Source organism: Accipiter gentilis, chromosome Z (assembly GCF_929443795.1).
Source record: "Accipiter gentilis chromosome Z, bAccGen1.1, whole genome shotgun sequence".
NCBI lineage: Eukaryota > Metazoa > Chordata > Aves > Accipitriformes > Accipitridae > Astur > Astur gentilis.
Genome location: NC_064919.1, coordinates 88,023,893 through 88,042,305, shown reverse-complemented (window position 1 = coordinate 88,042,305; position 18,413 = coordinate 88,023,893). Strand labels below are relative to the sequence as shown.

The 18,413-nt window shown below is 40.8% G+C and overlaps 1 protein-coding gene across 4 annotated transcripts in view; it reads right to left on the bottom strand.

Moving 5' to 3' along the window:
- Positions 1-18: 18 nt before the first annotated feature.
- RAB27B (RAB27B, member RAS oncogene family) overlaps positions 19-18,413 on the bottom strand; it is a 53,823-nt gene continuing 35,428 nt past the window's right edge. For 3 of the 4 annotated variants that reach the window (XM_049794296.1, XM_049794294.1, XM_049794295.1), the window contains exons 2-6: positions 18,006-18,177; positions 14,967-15,052; positions 12,103-12,206; positions 10,596-10,719; positions 8,378-9,136 (exon numbers count right to left, since the gene is read on the bottom strand). In XM_049794296.1, the coding sequence (XP_049650253.1) occupies positions 8,947-9,136; positions 10,596-10,719; positions 12,103-12,206; positions 14,967-15,052; positions 18,006-18,158 (657 nt within the window). In that variant the 5' untranslated portion in view covers positions 18,159-18,177 and the 3' untranslated portion in view covers positions 8,378-8,946. Of the gene's footprint in view, positions 52-8,377; positions 9,137-10,595; positions 10,720-12,102; positions 12,207-14,966; positions 15,053-18,005; positions 18,178-18,413 lie in introns of those variants that run through there. The other variant, XR_007504995.1, reaches the window with a different exon arrangement.

The following is an 18,413-nucleotide window of genomic DNA, read 5'->3' as shown; positions in this document are numbered from 1 at the left end:
GCAGCAGCCCTGCCCTTTCAGGGGGACTCGGCTCTCCTTCGATGTTGGACCCTGGGGGGTACAGCATGTTTTAGGCATAGCAGCAGCATAATGTCACGGTGTCCTCGGGCAAAGAATGAGCGGATCCCTTTCTGGGTTAAAGTGGCTTTTGCTTTCCTGAAAACTTTCCATGGCAAATGGTAAGTCTTCTGCCCAAGTCAGTGGGAGTGTGAAGTTCCTCCTGGAGTCCTTCCTCCAGCTGAAATCCCTTTTGGAGGGGAAAGCAGCTGCCACAGAGGGGACAGCTGTTTTTTCTCCTCCCTAAAGTGGGAGAGGTGCTGCAGTGGCCAGCAATCCCATCCAAGAGATGTGGCACACCTTGGGAGCTAAATGGTGTCCTCAGGGGAGCGACAGTGGCTTTGCACTCTCACATTTACCTCTGCACTGTGGGACAGAGGGAGCCAAGAACTGCTGTGTCCTTGGTCTGTCTCTTAATCCCTCATATGCAGACAGAGCAGCATTTGGAAAAAAAAAATAAAGGAAGGTATTGATCTGTAAATATGGCTAAAGGTACTAAGTTTCAGTTTGTTCCTTTTCTTACCTAACTTTAGATAACATTATTCACAGATGGTTTCACTCCAGGATTAACTCTGTTAAAATGCAAATAAAAGCTTGGCGTTTGCTTAATCCAGGGGTGAGGCAGGTTGTATGTTTCCACAGGTGCTGCTGTACACAGCTTGCCAGGTTATACTTACAGTAACCATTTAAGAGGGTGAGCTTTGTGAACTGTATCATTTCCCTGTCAAGTGAGGGCAAGGAGGTGCTGTTCAGTCCCTTCCCATCCCTCTCTCTTGGGAGAAACTGAGCTCAACTTGAAGTCAGGGTACCAATGCTGAGCTGCCACGAGGCAGGCTGGGTGCTGACTGCGGTGAGGTTTGAAAACAGACCCTGAGCAACCCTCAGCCAGCTCAAAAAAACCCTGCCTCTTTCCCTGGTCCTCCACTTGTTTTCCTAAGCTGACACAATTGCTAATGCTGTGTAACTAGGCTGTACCTCCACTTCCCCCTAAAACAGCTGAGACACTACATTTAAAAATGTACTTTTATTCTGAAAATAACAGTGCAGAAACTGAGTCACAGGATACATTCCTCAGCTGTATTACACAAACCCAGTCACCAGTGAATCAGTTGACAGTATGTTTTGAAGCCACAGGTACTTTGGTACAAGAGTGACATCAACATTGGTAAGCAAGCGCCACAATTCAATCAAGGGGTATCTATCATAAAAAATACTATTTGTGTTCAAGATGGTTTCAATCACACGCATAGCACAGATCTGTTGAAGACAAACATAAAACATGCTTACAGTAGCATAACAGAAGGAAATGCTTAAAAGGTAATTGATACAGGATGCTTAGTGTTTATCTGGAAGGTGAAAGATACCTTAACAAAACCAAAGAAGAACCATTTAACTTCCATAAGTTGAGTAAGATACAACAGGCTGCTGCTAATACACAGTTTGTCCATTAAGCCCTATTGCACAATGAGGATGGACAACTTTAGGGTCTACTTTCTAAAGTTATGTTTTAACTAGGTAACTGTATGGAACAAAAGCACATAGCATAGAATCATTTTCCTCTGTTGCCTTTAACTAGTTAGATAGAAATAATAACAATAAATTAGAAACAGATCTGCCCAGCATCAAAGAGCATAGTCCTAAGAGAACAACATCCTCTGGAAAAAAAAAAAAAAACCAAAAAAACAAAACACCACAACAAACAATAAAACTTATCCTATATGGGGGTGTGGGTTTTTTGGGGGAGGGAGGGAAGTTATGGTTAAAGTATGAGAATTATTAAGAGAGGAAAGAAGCTGTGAAAATTTGGCTTTTTCTTTAAAGGTACCTCAAAAGCCAGGTCTCCTAGCACTCAGGTAAAAAACTATTCATTTTTACAGCTTCACATCAGTTACAACACTTCTTTTCTCTCCTTTTCTTTATAAGTATGATCAGAGCATGGTCTGAAACTGCTACAGTGTTCACACCTGTATAAAAATAGGAGTCACTTGAGGTTATTTTTACACTTGCTACTTTTCATTTCTACTACCAAGAATACAAATTTTAAAATAACAGCTCCAGATTTTTTTTTTAAGTTAGGCTGAAAACATTAGTTATATCTGTGGATTGAAATAGTTCTAGGCAATAAAACCTCTTACCTTGAAATAGTCCCAAACAGTTGGTATGGAGCAGGTATCAAAATCACATCTTATACAACTTTTAAGAAAGTTTCTTACATGATCCAATCCTCTAAAATGTAAACATATGTATGACAACCCTTTACACATTCAGAATGTTAAATAAGATGTAGCCTTCAGAAAACAGTTAAGGCAATTGGTTTTTAAAAAGTTACCAAACCAGCAAGGAAATGGCAGCTGCTCTCAGATGTCTTCTGCTACATCATACTTAACTGTCAGTCTCAGCTGTGCAAGCAGTCAGCAATTCTTGCCTTATGTTTTCTCTTTTTTTTTTTTAAAAAAAGCATGTTTCAGGCACCCAAACACCCTGGGGTTTTTTTGTGTTTTTTTTTTTAAAGTGAAATAAATACCTTTCCTCTTGCAAACGTCTGTAAAAAGTTACAGAAGGCAAAGGCTATAGAAAAGACAAGAGTTACTTAAGCCCCTGCTACTGATTTTCTTTAGTGCCACTACTTGTAGCAGGCAGGTGCTGAGCTGGACACCAGGCTGAGGACTTGGCTGGGGCTCTAAGCTGGCTGTGCCACAGCACCCTGGCTGGAAGAGGAGATGGTGAAGTGGGGAAACTGCATCAGCCAGGGGCTAAAAAATCAGGATGTGCTGCTCTGCAAGGGCAGCCTGGAGCTGCAGCCCACTGCTGTAACTGCAGTTTGGTACGTGCCAGGGTGGAGCAGGGCCCCTGGCCAAGCAGAGTCACTCCCCTGCCAAATGCTTTTATTTGGAAATGAGTCATTAGAACAAGGAAAAAAACCCCAAACCACACATCGCTAGCTGATCACAGATAAAAACATTTCATAAAATGAAAGCAGAAGCTTAAATGAGTGTGAAGACTAAAATACATGATGTGCCACACACTATCTCCTGGTCACCAGCCGTTTCTAATGCTCTCATGGCTCTGAACAGGTATTGCTACACGTCAGCAACAGACCCTGTAAGGACTTCTGGAGAGCGCCTGCTTAAGCATCTAACAACTGCGCATTGAAGAATAGTCATTAATACTCTCCTGGCCTTTTTCAGTCAATGGAATAATTTTCTCCATGGCTGGACATTATTTAAAATAAAATAACAAAAATAAGCTCATTCACATCTGTATGCTCATGGAGTAGGTCCTTCTGTGCAGGTTTGTTTTTTTTTTTTTCCATTTTACCATTTTAGCTGTCGTCATTTTGCCCTGACAATAGCTGCTTACTTTATAGAGACGCTTCAGACCCAATTCAGCCCAGCACTTACTTACACACAAGCTTAAGTAACCTCTCAAACCAGGCTCACTGGTAAACACTATAAACATTTAAGGACATTTCTCTTATCTAAAGCATGTTGCCTTTAGTACCACTTCTGTCCCACAATTTCCAGCCAGCCCTAGGTATTCCCGCCGCTCCGCCCATCTCCACAGGTAACTTGTTTTATTCCTGAGGATGCAAAGCAGCCCAGGACCCTGCCCTGGCACTGGCTTGCCTCTCCCCTTGCCCAGCTAGCAGCAGGGCTGGCCAAGACACCACAGTGGCATAACATAAACACAGGCAGTGTAAATTCACTGCTGGAGTGATCTCTACAGCCAAAAAGCTACTTTCAACGTATGCATCAAAAAAAAAATAATATCCCATTTGACAACAGCACATTTCATTTTTTGCATTCCTAAAAAAGGTCCTGGCACTACTACTGCAAGGTGAGGGGCTGCGGAAGGTGAGGGCAGGGTCAGCAAAGGATGCACAAATGCCAGAGTAAAAGCATCAGTATGAGCTTAAAAGACATTCCCTGCTGACCGTAAATTTCCTCACTCCTCTGTGTATTACCCCCAGAATCCAAATTCCCTACATGTGGCAGTTCATAAACAGAGCTGCAATACTGGACTTTGGCACCACACTTTAGCAATGAAGTATTTGGCAATGGATAAGGGACACACTTCTTACACCAAGACAGACCAAGCGAAAGGCTGCAGGCAAACAGAAGGAGCTGGAACAAGGGGATGACTGTAGTGCCGATAGCCACAGGTCAGCACTCCATCACCACTCTAGTATATAGTGTATTAACATCTTTTGATGCCACATTTTTACATTCATGCTTAAAACTGGGAGGACAAAAATACCTGTAGATCAGGAAGAAGAATGGAGTACGATGAGCTCTAAGGATGAGACAAGAGGGGTTAATGCCATTACATTGCATACGCTAGTTAACTGGGATACACCAAGAGGATTAAGGGAATAGATTCAACAAGAGGTCAGGTAACTTGAACTGTCTTGGTAAATATCACAGCCTGAGACAGCTGCTGGAGACAAGGAAGGCAGAACTATGCAGAGAGAAAAGGAAACCAAAATTATTCTCAGCGTAAGATCCCGCAAGTCACACCTCTGAAGGATGGCTATTACCGTCACTTTTGTCAGTGCACAGCACTGTTCAGTTCAGAAATTACCACACACGCTGCACAGTAAAGTCTGCAGCATGAGCACTTTACTGGGGGGATACTGGAAAACTGAAATAAGATATTTCTAAAAGGACACAAAAAGAGACCTTGAGAAACCAGTACCTGGACTGATATTCAAGACAAAAGCCTACAGGGTTAGAATACCTGCACTGACATTTAATTTTTAGTATCACTCTGGATAAAGTATCATAGGACCTTCTCTCTCCAGCCCTGATGCAGGATATCTATCGAGCAGGCTTGCAAACAAGCTGTGTTTGTGCTCAAAAGCAAATGCTTAGCTTCCAATTCAAATATGTATAATCAAATTTTGCAACAGCAGAGTCTGGATTCAAGTTCTAGTGGGGTGGGATGAGGCTATATCCTACCAGAGACATTGAGTGAAAACAAATTCACTTCCCAGGCCCATGTCCTGGAAGCATTTCTCAGACTGAACACAAAGTGAAACACTTCAAGCAACAGGAGTACAAAACGGTAAAAACAGTAAGATACATGGCTCCAGTGAGGTATACATACAGGAGTTCACAATGCAGTCAGAAGAGCTGGAACTAGTAAAGTGCTGTGCCATGATGCTGTGCCTTATTGGCATCACAGCAGCCTGTACACAGGACAGCACTACCCACCGTACGGATGACTCAGCTGTGCCGCCCCGCCGGCTCAGCAGCTCTTTTCCAGCAGGCTGCAAGCAGCTAGCAGGGGCTCACTGTGCTTCTAGCTGGCTGGAAAAACTACCTAAGGGGATCCATTAGAGCTGCAGTAGAAGCGAAGGAAAGTTCTTCAGTCAGAAAGTGGGTACCAGATACATGCTGGGAGAGGATCTTCCAGCATGTGGAATAGAAAAGTTCCTTTCCATAGAGGCATGGCTTTGTAAGACTGTGAGTAATCGCCTTGTAGTGTCCGTCCTTTGTTGCAGTTACCATTATTTCCCAGATATTACATAAAACTTGTGAACCTTAAAACTGCTATTGCTTTCAGTTCCTACCACAGCAGCAAGGAGTGGCCCTGAGTCATCTCTGCAGGGCTGCAGTTGCTCAGTGGGGATTGACAAGAGCTGTGACAACAGAGGAAGACAAACGGACATCGCCAAGTGGACTTAAAAGAATGTGAATCTGCTGGTGGGTATGTGAAACCTAAGAGGAATAGTTATGAAGAAAAAATGGAGCAAGAGTCAAATGATGACAGAGAGGGGACAGAAGGCAACTTTTAGTAAGAGATCATTATCTAGGTTTTTTTGCAAAGAGAGTTAACCTGATAAACAACAAAGCTGTTAGCCATTTAGAATAAATTTATCATGTTCCCCTTTTCTTAAATTAATAACTGAGAGCTACTATACTACCTACCAGGAAAGGAAACATGTTTAAACTTCCCTTCCTTTCCTCCAAAGTTTTGATGGCAAAATCCTTTTGGAATAACAGTTTCAAGTGCACTCACAGATTTATTTTTTATTTTTTTAAAAAAAACCCCACAGAATAATAATCAGTTTCTTATATTAGCAAGTATATAAATACAAACTAAGCAATGGAATTTTTACTACAGTCATTTCCCTTTCGTTCCCAAAAAGACCCCTCCAGCAACACCAGGCTGCGAGGGCTGGCCATGCACTCTCTGCATTGGCACTGGAGAGTTTCAGAGACTGTATCCTTACAGAACAGAGCTCCCTGGTAACGGACTGCCAGCTCTGACAATTCACAGTCACTGAACCTCACTGGTAAGGTTAGGCGATACCTTCCTCTAGACCACACTGTTCTGGGTAACACTGCTGTATTTTTTTTCTTTTTTTAATTATTATTATTCTAAAAGTGCTAGTTTCAGCAGGTGGAGAGATAAATAGAAGCCACTGAGCTTCATCAAGGTGCTTTGAAACAGTGCCAGGTTTGGGATTTTACACACCTTTGTATGAATCATCTGTCTGCTACTGAAGTCACTTTTGGCTTTGTAACAGCTTTTAGACAAGCTATACTTCAGCTGCTCTGGGAAAGACGCTTTGGTTGACTGTCAGTAATTTACTATTCTTAGCAACTTCTTTCACTCCTGTTCAACGGACAAAAATCTGATGCTCCAAAATGAGAGATTTCTTTGAAAGCGAGACAAGGAGCTCCTCAGATCATAATTTTCAGGAATTCAAGACATTCCTTTTTTTAAAAAAACCAAAACATATGTTTATGTTTTATGCTACATACGGAAAAGCAATACAACTTCAAAGAATACCCTGAACTTCCAGTCTACATATCTCAGGTAACTGAGGAACCTATCTTGAGTATCAGCCTGCTTGTTACCAGTCTACTTACATTTTCTGCCTGGGAAATCACCTGTTGACTACCACAACAGTTTTTCCACCTCTTGAGGTGTTAAGGCTTTTTATAGCCTATAAAAGGACCTGCATTATACCTGGTTGTATAGTATACACTATATATAGCCTTTAGGTATAGTCTATCACTTATATAATCTTTACAGCCTACAAATCAGATTTCTGGCATGGTAATCGCAGCTATTTGGTTACTCACCCAATGGGTCTGCTGCTATGGATGTACCATCTGCCCTGTTAACATGCCAAATCATCAAGTAAACATTGTTTTAGGAGCTGGGCAGAAAAAACTTATTTTTTCAGCAGTGAATCTGGTAAATTCTCCATTTCTGGGAAGCACTGAAACATTTTATGAGATTGCTATTCACAAAGTCTGCAATTTTGAATCAATCAAAGCTGAAAACATTTAAATACATGGAAGTCTGCAATCCTGCCAACCCAACCAATCAAGCTTGACTTGTAAAGAGATTGTTTTCCCCCCCCAATCTGCACACCCCCAGATGATTTTAAAGTAGCTTAAAGCACAATAAACACAAATAGACCTTTAACTACCACCTGTATAAAAACAGAACAGTTACTCTACAAAAAAGGACAGGGTAGACTAATAAATATACTGTAACTTGGTTTAGAAAATGATCTATACTTACAAATATAGTATTTTTCTTTTTTTTTTCCTGTATTTGTCTTTGCTTGTGATAAGCAACTTGCTATTTCACTAGAACTTGCTTTCACCCGTAGAAGAGATCTTTTGCATTGCAGCCTTCCACTGCAGCCCACTAACAAAACAACTTCTACCCTCTATGCTGAGGTACCTGCAAACTTCTGCAACACACTTCTATCTAGTCAGTCACATATTCTGGAGTCCTGTCATTCCAAGTCCCCGCATCACTTTTTTCTACTCTGCCCTCTTGCAGAGAATTTAAGAATACGAGAAAGCTGTGCTCTTTTGAAAATGTAAGTGCACAGAGGACCCAACAAAGCTGTAGCAGTAACTTAGAGGCTTGCTCAGCACAGCAGAGTTTACAGTTCCTTTCTAAGGCAGTGCAAACAGCCACAAGTTCTTTCCTGTGTCCTACCTGCGATATGCAGTTACCCAGAGAAAAAGAAGAAAATTGATAGTTTCCTTAAGTTGAGGAGGGGAGAATATTTTTTGCTAATGGTAAGAAGTTGTTTCATAAAATATAGTTTATCTCTGCTCCCATACATTATACTCTCTTCTTTATAAACTGTCCCTGCAGCGTCAGAATCCCTATCCATACTTTTTCTCATAACGCTCCAATCCCTGCTTGGATTATTGGCAACACAAGCAATGCTGCACAATTCCCTGATATTTTTTTTTCAAATTCAATGCCCTACTTCCTCCCCCCAAACCCAAAATACACACACACAACCCCCCTCCACCCCCCCCAACCACTGTCTCAGTGATTCAGTCAGGACGGATTCACAGCATTGCTTACTCTGTGCAAGTGATAAAGTTTTTCTTAATAGGCCACAAAAATCTTTTGTATCTCTGCCTTAGAAAACACATGGTCCCTGATGCAGATTAAGAATTATAAAGAAACAGGATTTGGTGGAAAAATGGCACAGACCTAGAAAACCACCCGCCTCCATTTCAATTTCAATATCCAGTGTATGCAGATAATAGGTTCTTTCCCTCCTTTTTTTTAAAAAAATAAAGCTACTTTCCTCTATTCAGTATCCTGATCACACAAAAAAATAAAGAAGAGGGCTAGGGGAAAAGGAGCGGGGAAGAGAGGTGGGAGAGTTTTCCATGAAGATGGCACTGTATCAGGAAGAATCATTTCAGCACAAGAGCCTCACCGAGACACAGCTTTTCGTTTTAAACCAGTTCTTTGGAGAAAAATGCACAATCCAATAAAACAATGTAACTTTGCTTCTGTGCATGGCTCAAGAGAGCTGGTTTGAATTTGGTGGTAGGTCAGCCATATTCTGATGAAATATTTTCATTGGTTCTCACAGTTTAGAGGTGATGTTTAGCAGGCACACTTTTTCTCCTCCGGTTTTGCCGAATCTAGCTTTCCCGAGCTGCCTCCGTTGGCTGTGTCAGAGACCTGTGTCTTGTCCACGCACTGCTCCATACGCTTCATTATCAAGTCCAGAAGCATGTCCACAGCCTTCTCCACGTTCTGTCCAGTAGCAGCACTTGTTTCGAAGTACGGTATGCTACAGTGAAAAAGAAAAGGTTTGCTGGAGAGATTTATAAGATAACCAAGTCTCAACTCTTTGTAACACTCTCAGTGCAGCTATCAATGGTGGGTTTAGTGGCAATGAAATGAATGGGACAGACTTCTGGTTTGTTGTGACTTCATTTCCTTGCTGGGCAGAACCCAAACTCCTGTTCCTAGCACATGGTGTCATCACGACACGAGCACAAAAACGCCACATTAATTTACAAAACGTATCCTGGCCTTTTGACTTCAAATTGCAATTAACATCAGCACAAACCTTGGCTGAAAACGTCTTTCGGGTAACCAGAAAGTCTATTTTAAGAAGAAACCTAGGTCTGCATTACAGAAAGTTTCAGGGACCACAGAACATACCAGAAACTTTTTTTTTTTTTTTTTTTTTTAAGGTAGATAGAATGTACCAGAAACCTTTTTTTTTAGGCAGATAGTACTTACAGGGACAGCTAAATAGCAATAGCTGTAACTATCTCCCTCCCTTCTTTTTTACTTATAAGCACAACTGAACTTAGCTGTTTCCATTCTGAAATCCCCTTTGAACCCAGAATATTGCCTTCCAAATCATCCTTTTCAGAAGATTATCAATTGTTCCAGCACTTCCATCATATGAAATCTGGCATGAGCTACCTTCTCCTCAGTGTCACTGTCCTCCTTTACCTGGCTGCAGATAGCTTTTTAATACTCTTATTATTTTTAAGCCTAATTTGCTTACTATTCCTCACAGTCTTTCAGGTCATCCTCTGCTGCTGGCACAGTTCTCTCTGAACATCCCTCATTGCATAGTAAGGGCAACTAAGGAAAAAAACCAAAACACATATTCTTTTCGCCCACAGCAATATTTACTAACTGTATTAAGTATCAGCCAATTTATCCAGTTACAGGACACTCGGCAGGTGTTTTTAGTGCAAAGAAATGTAGAAACCTCACTAGAACAAGGCGGCAGCCATTAACAGCTTTATTATCCATCAGGAAAAAACAAATAAATTCAGTGCCACTGCACACCTAGAACCTGACCAAAATCCACAGGTGTCTCCACTGTCAAATTAACTAGACAAGCAAGTTATAAATATTGTTAGTTATATAGTTCATGATACTGAGTGTTCATCTGCCTTTGGTATACTCTGTCCTGAACTCTCAGGACAAGCCAATATCCCAAGAATGTAGTTCTTCTAGTAAGAATGTTTCATTTCAGCCTTATTTCTCACGTTGTAATATTTTGGCCAAACTACTAGAACATTGTGTTTCATTCTATCTATTTCCTATTCAAACAGGTCGATCTTAAAGCGTGACAAGTAGAATATCACTATAGGTGTATGTGATATTGCAATGCCTACAAATCTTAAGAGTTTGTAAGTATACTTGCAAGTATCTCTAGACAGTCATCAGCTACACTTAGAACAGTTACAGACTAAATTTAGCTTCTGTCATAATTTGCTTACCCATATTTGTCTGCCAGATCTTTTGCTTGCCTTTCGTTTACCTCCCTTTGGTCTGATAAATCAGCTTTATTACCAATCAAGACTATATCTGGATTCTCGCAATATGCATTGGCTTGCAGCTGACCTAGAAGCAAAAATAAACAGAGTTAAGAGAACGTTGGAAGTGCCTTAGAGACCAAGATTGTTGACAAAAGAATTCAAAATACCTTTCTTGCTCCCCACCTCTAAATATCCTAGACTAACCAGCCAACCACTTCATGCCAAACACATTTCCTTAGCGTACATTTACTTGCTAAGGGGAATTTTTCAAAATAGGAAGTAGAAATGGTACTAGAAAATTATTTCCAGTATTTATTTTACCAACATACAAACAGACTTAATGGCAATGAGGTGCAATAAACCCAGTGCTTTAGCAGAGAAGAACCTCCACCAGCCAGAACTTTTATTCTACAAGACTCATAAGGACATTGAGGAAGTACAAGCAACATCCCATGTCATCTGCAAATGCAACTCTTAAGGAGTTTAAGACAAAGTCCTCAAGTGTGTTTTTCTCTTGTATATACTCAATGCGGTTTTATCCATTTGAAGATCCAGGCACAAGTACTGTCCACAGCCTCACCCCTCATGAGTAACTGTACACAGCCATTTACTTACACTTGCCTCGATCCTGAGGGGACTGATTTGAAAAGGTGTGCAGTATACACCGAAGAAATTAGAGACTCAGCTTGGTAAGCAGTGGAGGACTGTGATGACAGGGATTGTTTAGTGGGAGGAAGGAATCTCTAAACAAGGTAGAGTTGTTTTCACAAAGCTATCTGGATTCTCACATTATCCCCACTTCATCTTGTTTGCTGGAAAACTGCCAGCTGGACATGTACTGGCCTCTGTCCTTGCAGCACTCTAAATACCCTCAATTAAAAACAAATTTTAAGAACTTAACCTTTGTTTCACTTTTATTCTAGCTGTTGTCTGAAGGAAAACCAACAACAGCAAACACAATGCGCTTTCAAACCAAATCCTCAAAACTCAATCTTAATTTTTATTTAAACCTCAAAGCAGACAGGAAGGGATCACATTCTGCTTTGCAAATGGAAAACACACCATGAAGATAACAGCGATATCCAAAATACAGTTTCTGAGCTTCTGTATATCATCTAAAATATGGGGTATGGCCAAGGAAATGTCGAATGCCATGAATTTTCAAGAGGTAACAGATTTATTCAAATTGTACCAAATCCAAACAAGATTATCAAGAATATGCCCAAAACAGTCTATCGGGGAGGGGAGGGGGGGGCGGGGGGGAGAAGCATGTATCTTTCCAATTTGATGAAGCTGTCACCCGAAATTAAAGGCTGCAAGTACCCCAATTACGGCTGCACTAGACATAACTACTTCATTTGAGCATTTTCCAGCTCACAAACGATGACATGCATAAAGCCTAGAAGCCTAAAATACACAAGAAAGCTTCAAGCCAACCAATAAATCCAAGCTCTACGGTTCTACTTACTCATCCAATTTCTGACATTTAAGAAGCTCTGTTGACTGGTGAGATCAAACATTAGTAAGAAGCCCATAGCATCTCTGAAAAACGCTGTGGTGAGACTTCGAAATCTGAAGGTGGAAGAAAAAAAGACAACATAGCTCTATTAATACGAAGTGATCTCTAAGGTAGCACTTTTCTGGCAAGCCTGAACCGATTAAAGGGAAAAGAGATAAGTAAAGCTTTTCTGAATTACTTGTGTAAAAATTCTATTTAAAAATTATCTTGAAATCTGAAGAGTCTGCAAGATTTAGTGGACATACATTCCCTTGGAAGTAAAACCAAAGGAAAATAGTCTTTGACTTTCATTTTAGCTATGATGCATCACACCAGTCAACATTTATTAATCAGTGTGTTAGTAATTTACCAGAGGAAGCTTATATGTGAGAATATAAACATTGTCAGTGAGTAACCTATTAGTTCAAATTCTGCCTGATTTAACCGAGAGCGAGACAGAGACAGAGAGAGGAGGTTGGTTAAAAGAAAAAAAGAAGCATTTAGTGTATTACAGATCACAGTGATAGAAATGGATTCACCTGTCGAGATTACACACAGTCAATAGATGTGCCCTACTCCATAGAGTCAATATTAAAGAAAACAAAGGAAGAGTAGGTGGCTGTTTACATGCCTTTGATTGTTTGATGTGACTATCTGCTGGGAAGCTCAGCTAAAAGGAAAAGGTAACCTTTCCTTGCAGAGCTCTAGACACACATGCACTCTGTAAGCAGACCTGCGTTAAGTGTGCGTTCACAAGGGACATTGTTTACAGGCTTCCTCCAAAGCTATGGAGCTGGATGAAACTACAAACCATGAAACGGAACTCTGTCTGTCACCAAAAGGTCGCAAGGCTGTTCAAATCAGGAATGTGAAGAAAGTCCAAATAATATGAAAACATTCAGACAGTGCTGGAAAGCTGTGCAATGGTACTCTGGTGTTTTCTCTATCACAGGGATCTATCACATCACAAACCAGCACTATATAATCTCACACAAACCAGCGGTACCAGAAATAGTAACTGATATTTTATGCCACACCTCTGTGAAAATTAAAAAAACAGCTCTCCACGGAAACATGTCAGATACCTGACACTACTTTTAGGGTTTCTTTTCAGGAAAAAAAAAGTCACCTCAAAATGTTTATTCTCTTGCCAAGGGGTATACACAAATGGTGTTTGAGAGTAAGGGAAAGAGATGCAAAGACAAAATTTCAGCTTTCTTCTGCTTTTCATCCAGCAACCCCTCCCACACGGTATTCGCACTGCTTACTCTGGAAACCTGAAATCTGCCTCATCACTACTTTCCTTCCTCGCCACTGGGCAAATGCTTCAGTCCACTGCACTTCAGTCACTATTACACAGCAAATAGGTGTGCATCACATCTTCTTCCCTTGTTGACAGATGACATCAGTAGTCATACTGAGGGCAACCTCACACACTTTATGATAGCAAAAATCAGTGTATGTAACCAACCCGGGGAAACTTAAGAAAGCCATACACACGCTTCTCCCTTTAAAAAAAAAAATAACAGGATCACATTTAATAGTGACAAGTCTAGACAGTCTTTGGGAAGAACAAACAACTGTGCACACAGAAGATGGGGAACACCTGGTTAGATAAAAGAATCCTTCTGCAAAGGGGGATGCTGGTCAGTGATGAACCTAACACATGTCAACCATAGTATGCTGCTGCAAAGAAGACAAACACAACCAAGCCATAGAAGTAAGATAAGAAGCAATTCTTTTGTACTACTCAGCACTGGTAAGACTTGAACTAGAGTTCTCCATCCCACTTGCATGCTGGTCATGAGAGAGGCTGAAACGAGCCCGGGGCAGTACGGAACAGAAAGCTTGCTCATTACAGAAAAGTCTGACCAAGCCCAGAGTACAAACTAGAGAGGACTTAAGGAAGGCATCAGGCTGCTCAGAACCTTGTCCACTTGAGTTGTGAGCATCTGTGAGAACACAGACTGCACAGCCTGCAAAAGCAACCTGCTCCAGGGCTTAACCACTACCAAAGTCAACACTTGTGTCCATCTAACTAGCTGGAATATCCTTGCTGCTGCTTGTGACCACTGCCTCTTGCCCTTCAGCTGCGAGCCTGAGAAGAGTCTGGCTCTGTCTTCTCCCCACTGGGTAGATGAAGACAGTAATTAGCCTCCCCTTAGTCTTCCTGCCTTCAGGCTGAACAAGCTTAGCCCCCTCAGCCCTCACCAGATCATCGTATGCCTCTGCCTCCTGACCTGGTCTAATGGCACTGCACAGGACTTCAGTTTATCAGTACAAAGCTTCCCACACTGGGAGTCCCACAAATGGAAATGATACTCCAGATGTGGCCTCAGAAGTGCCACATAAAAAGGAATAACCACTTCCCTCAGCCTGACAACTACACATGTGCTAATGCAGTCCCGTATCAGCACCTTTATCAAATACACCTTATCATCCAACCTAACAGAAAGGATGTGAAATACGAGAACAGGACAGTTAGGCAGATTATACAGTATCTTCCAGAGGAGATTAAGAACATGTTATGAAGCCAAAAAACAGTACAAAACAAAACGAAAGAGCTAACCAATGACCCAATAACTCCTGTGTGCCAGAAACAAGGCAGCCTGCTGCCAAGGCAGAAGCAGACCACCTTCAGTTCTTCCAGTCCTATTCTCTGAGATCCCAATCACTGCATCAAAGCAGTGTCAGAAAAACTTTATTTCTGGAAGATATTTTCCTTATCCTAAAATAGGAAGATTTTTGAGATTTTTTTTTCCCCTGAATGGACTAATGGTTTACCCAGAAATGTGAAAAACTCAGAACTGCCTTCCAATGACTGGAACTGTTACCTTTCCTGTCCAGCTGTGTCCCAAAGCTGGAGATGGACTTTGAAGGCTTTTCCTGGAGATCCATTTGGTCCTCTGCTGTTGTATACCTAATGAGAGAGTCAAATCAGCACAGCCATACAGCTCACATTGAAATCCATTGCGTGGGTCACAGACATATATTTTGTGCAAGCAATAAGTAAGGAGTAAAAGTTCAGTCCTTCAGTAAAAGCTGACTCTTACCTCTACAAGCCACTTCAGAGGGCTGCTTATAATATTTAAAAACCCAGGAGCCACATGAAATGTCTGTGAAAGCTGCACTTTAAAGATAATTTGGTCATATTCAGTACTTCAAATTAGATACCAATTCTTTAAAACTTGGCATAACACTATGCTGAGCAAGCTGTCTGTGTTCAGTTTCATTGCTGTTCTTAAAAAATTTACAGCTGGCTGACAGGATTAACCACTATTATACAAAGCTATTTTTCATTCATTAACTTCTGTTGGACATTAATGACTTCCTTACTAACTGCAACTGAAAACTCATGGTGCTTAAAGAAATCACTGCGACCTTTTGTTGGGGCTCAATTCTTTATTAAACAGAAACAGTGTTGCAGTAAAAGACAAAAGGATGAAGTAAGCATGAGCCGGTTTTGTTATCCGAGGTAGTTTAGCAGACTCTCAGCAATTTTAAAAGCAGGCAAGTATTGCCCTTGCATTTAGATCAAGAGAATGTGGACTTTATGGACATGTCTGTATCCAGAGGCTGCACTGACCTTAACCGGGGAAGTGGAACACTTCCTCAGCTGCCCTCCCTGGGCTGTAAAATACAGTGTTCAGTTCTCCTGCACAACCAAGTTAATATTAATTGGGGGTTGGACTAGCTGACCTCTGGAGGTCCATTCCAGCCTAAACTATTCTGTGATTCTGTGGACTTATTTAAGCTGTTGTCATTTTAACAGGTAGCTTCTGACTGCAAACATGCCTTTCTTTCCTTTGTGGCAGGTGCCTGATCTGAAAACCAGAAAAGAATCAATGAATTAACCACACCATGTTTGTGAATTAAACTGGTTTGCTGGAGCACGTTCCTGTAATATTTAGCATTATAAACAAGGAATCTTACAGGGTCATTTTTAATATGACTTTTACACAACCAAAACCCACATATTTAAGCTTTTGGCTCTCTTTCTTAGAATACAATTTATTAGATAGATCCTCAAGATATTTCAAAGCTAGTAATTTCATGTAAGATGTAGTTTCTCCCACAGTTACAAACTATCTTTCCCCAAAATGGACAGTAATGGAAAATTACGGAAGAAAACTGTCTGCAATGTTTAGCAGAAAGTTCAACCCTCTGGAAGGAATCCAGCGCCCATGTTCAAAACACATTAATGAGCATCTGACCAGCCAGAGAAGGAGTATTCTGGTAATTTGCATGTTCAGACATTTCCTTGCAATAAAACTGAGCTTTTAATATTTTACTCTTATTACATCACTGCAATCCCCCGGTGCAGAGGAGGAGCCAGGTTCCACTGCAGCCTGAACCTGGCCTGGCCTCCACTTATCTGGCCTGAACTTGCATAGCGCCGATTACAAGTAATTTAAGACATAATCCAGATCCATGGTTCTTTTATTCAGAGGACCCCTGACTCCCCATCTCCCAGGCAGGGCCTGCACATCCCCATCACCATGGCAAAACTGAATTCACAGCAGCAGCCACAAATACTGGCAGTCATGAAAAAGTTGCCAGTGAAGATGAAGGTCAATGGGGAAGTGATGCCCATCTTTTCATGGTACTCTAGGGAAATTGACATGACCTTAAAAGCACTTGAAATGACAACACACGAACAACATGCTTTATATTACCAAGACACATGTTTTCATTCAACTGCTTCAAAATTGGGAAAAGTTGTAATAATAATTAATAATAAATATTGTAATTGATTTTTAGTTCTTACATTAACCTGATCAAGGGCTGAGAAGCACTTAATTTTGTTGAAACTGAATAGTGTAAAGTTTCATCAGCACTCGAGTTGTCAGGTACAAGGAAGAGCTCACCAGCTGCTCTCCTTTTTAGGCTGAAAAGTTCGCCACAAGCAGCAGTTCTTCTGCCAGCTTACTCATCTCTGCACTGTCAACACTTCCAAGGACGTTTCATGCAAAACTCTTGAAGTGTTTCATTTAAGTTAAAAAGAAGCACATTTAAAGATGTCTTCATCTCTGAACTGGGCAAGTTATTTACATTTCTTTTCATTAAAGAAATTACTAAAATAATTGTCCAGGGTCTAATATCTTGTATTTATTACGGTTTTACTGATCAAGTTAGAAGGATTCTTATTAGAAAGCTGAATTTGTCCCTATATTTAGCCTGTATCAGTTGTCAGGATCTATGAACAGATACATTAGTCACCTTAAATTAAAACAAAATGACTGTGGTCTCATAGCCACAAAAAGCATCTGACTGACACTACAGAAGACTCTCATCTTCTATTTAACGTCAAGAAACAAAAGCATGGGAGAGCAGGCTCGCACACCTTGCATTAAGCAGCACATCGATCCTAACCTACGAGGACTCCTGATCACAGGCTCGGTATGCTCAGCCTCCAGCCTTGCTGCTGGCAGAGACTCAGAGGAGCAGCATGGTCCAGCTGGTGGAACCGCTTCTTGTGCCTTCGCTAGTTTACTGTGTGACCTGGAAGTAAGCTGAAACTCTGTTCTTCTGTAAGTTTCCATCTCTTCAATTTAAATTATGAGTTTGGGGGCCAGAGTTACTTCTAGTCACAAACACACCTCGTTCACTAGCACTGTGGAAACCTGCTCTAGGAAAAGATCCTTTTATACCAATATGCAATAAACCACTTAATCCAATGTCAGGATAAGGATAATTGCGTTTTCCCTCTTTATCCAGTTCCTAATTATGAGTTGCTTAAGCCAAAAACTAGACAAGGAAAAGCATTATCAACACGTTATGCCCCACAGTAGAAGAGGCAATACATATTTACATAAAACTTGTTCTTAGCAGAAATGAATTTTAAAAAAAAAGTTTCATATGAAAAAACTTACCACTCGTTTTTCCCGAAAATCTATCCCTACTGTCGTGATGAATTTTGGATTAAATTTGTTATCGGTGTATCTGTACAGGAACGTTGTTTTTCCAACCCCAGAGTCTCCAAGGGCCAGGAGCTTGATCAGATAATCATAGTCTCCATCAGTCATAGTGCTAATTTTTAGGAACCTACGTGAAGAGGAGAAAAAAAAAAAAAGATTTAATGATACCAACCCCCCCTTTCTGCTTGTTTCTGCCTCATTTCTATTTTTGTTCATTTAAACGCTACTGCCTATGCTCAGGGTTAAAAGTTATGTTTGTCTATTTTGAAATACGCTAACACAAAGCTGCAGTCAAACTCCCAATTTCAGTTCAGGTGTCAGGAGATAATACAACTTACACTTTCAATTTGCTAAATAAAAAAA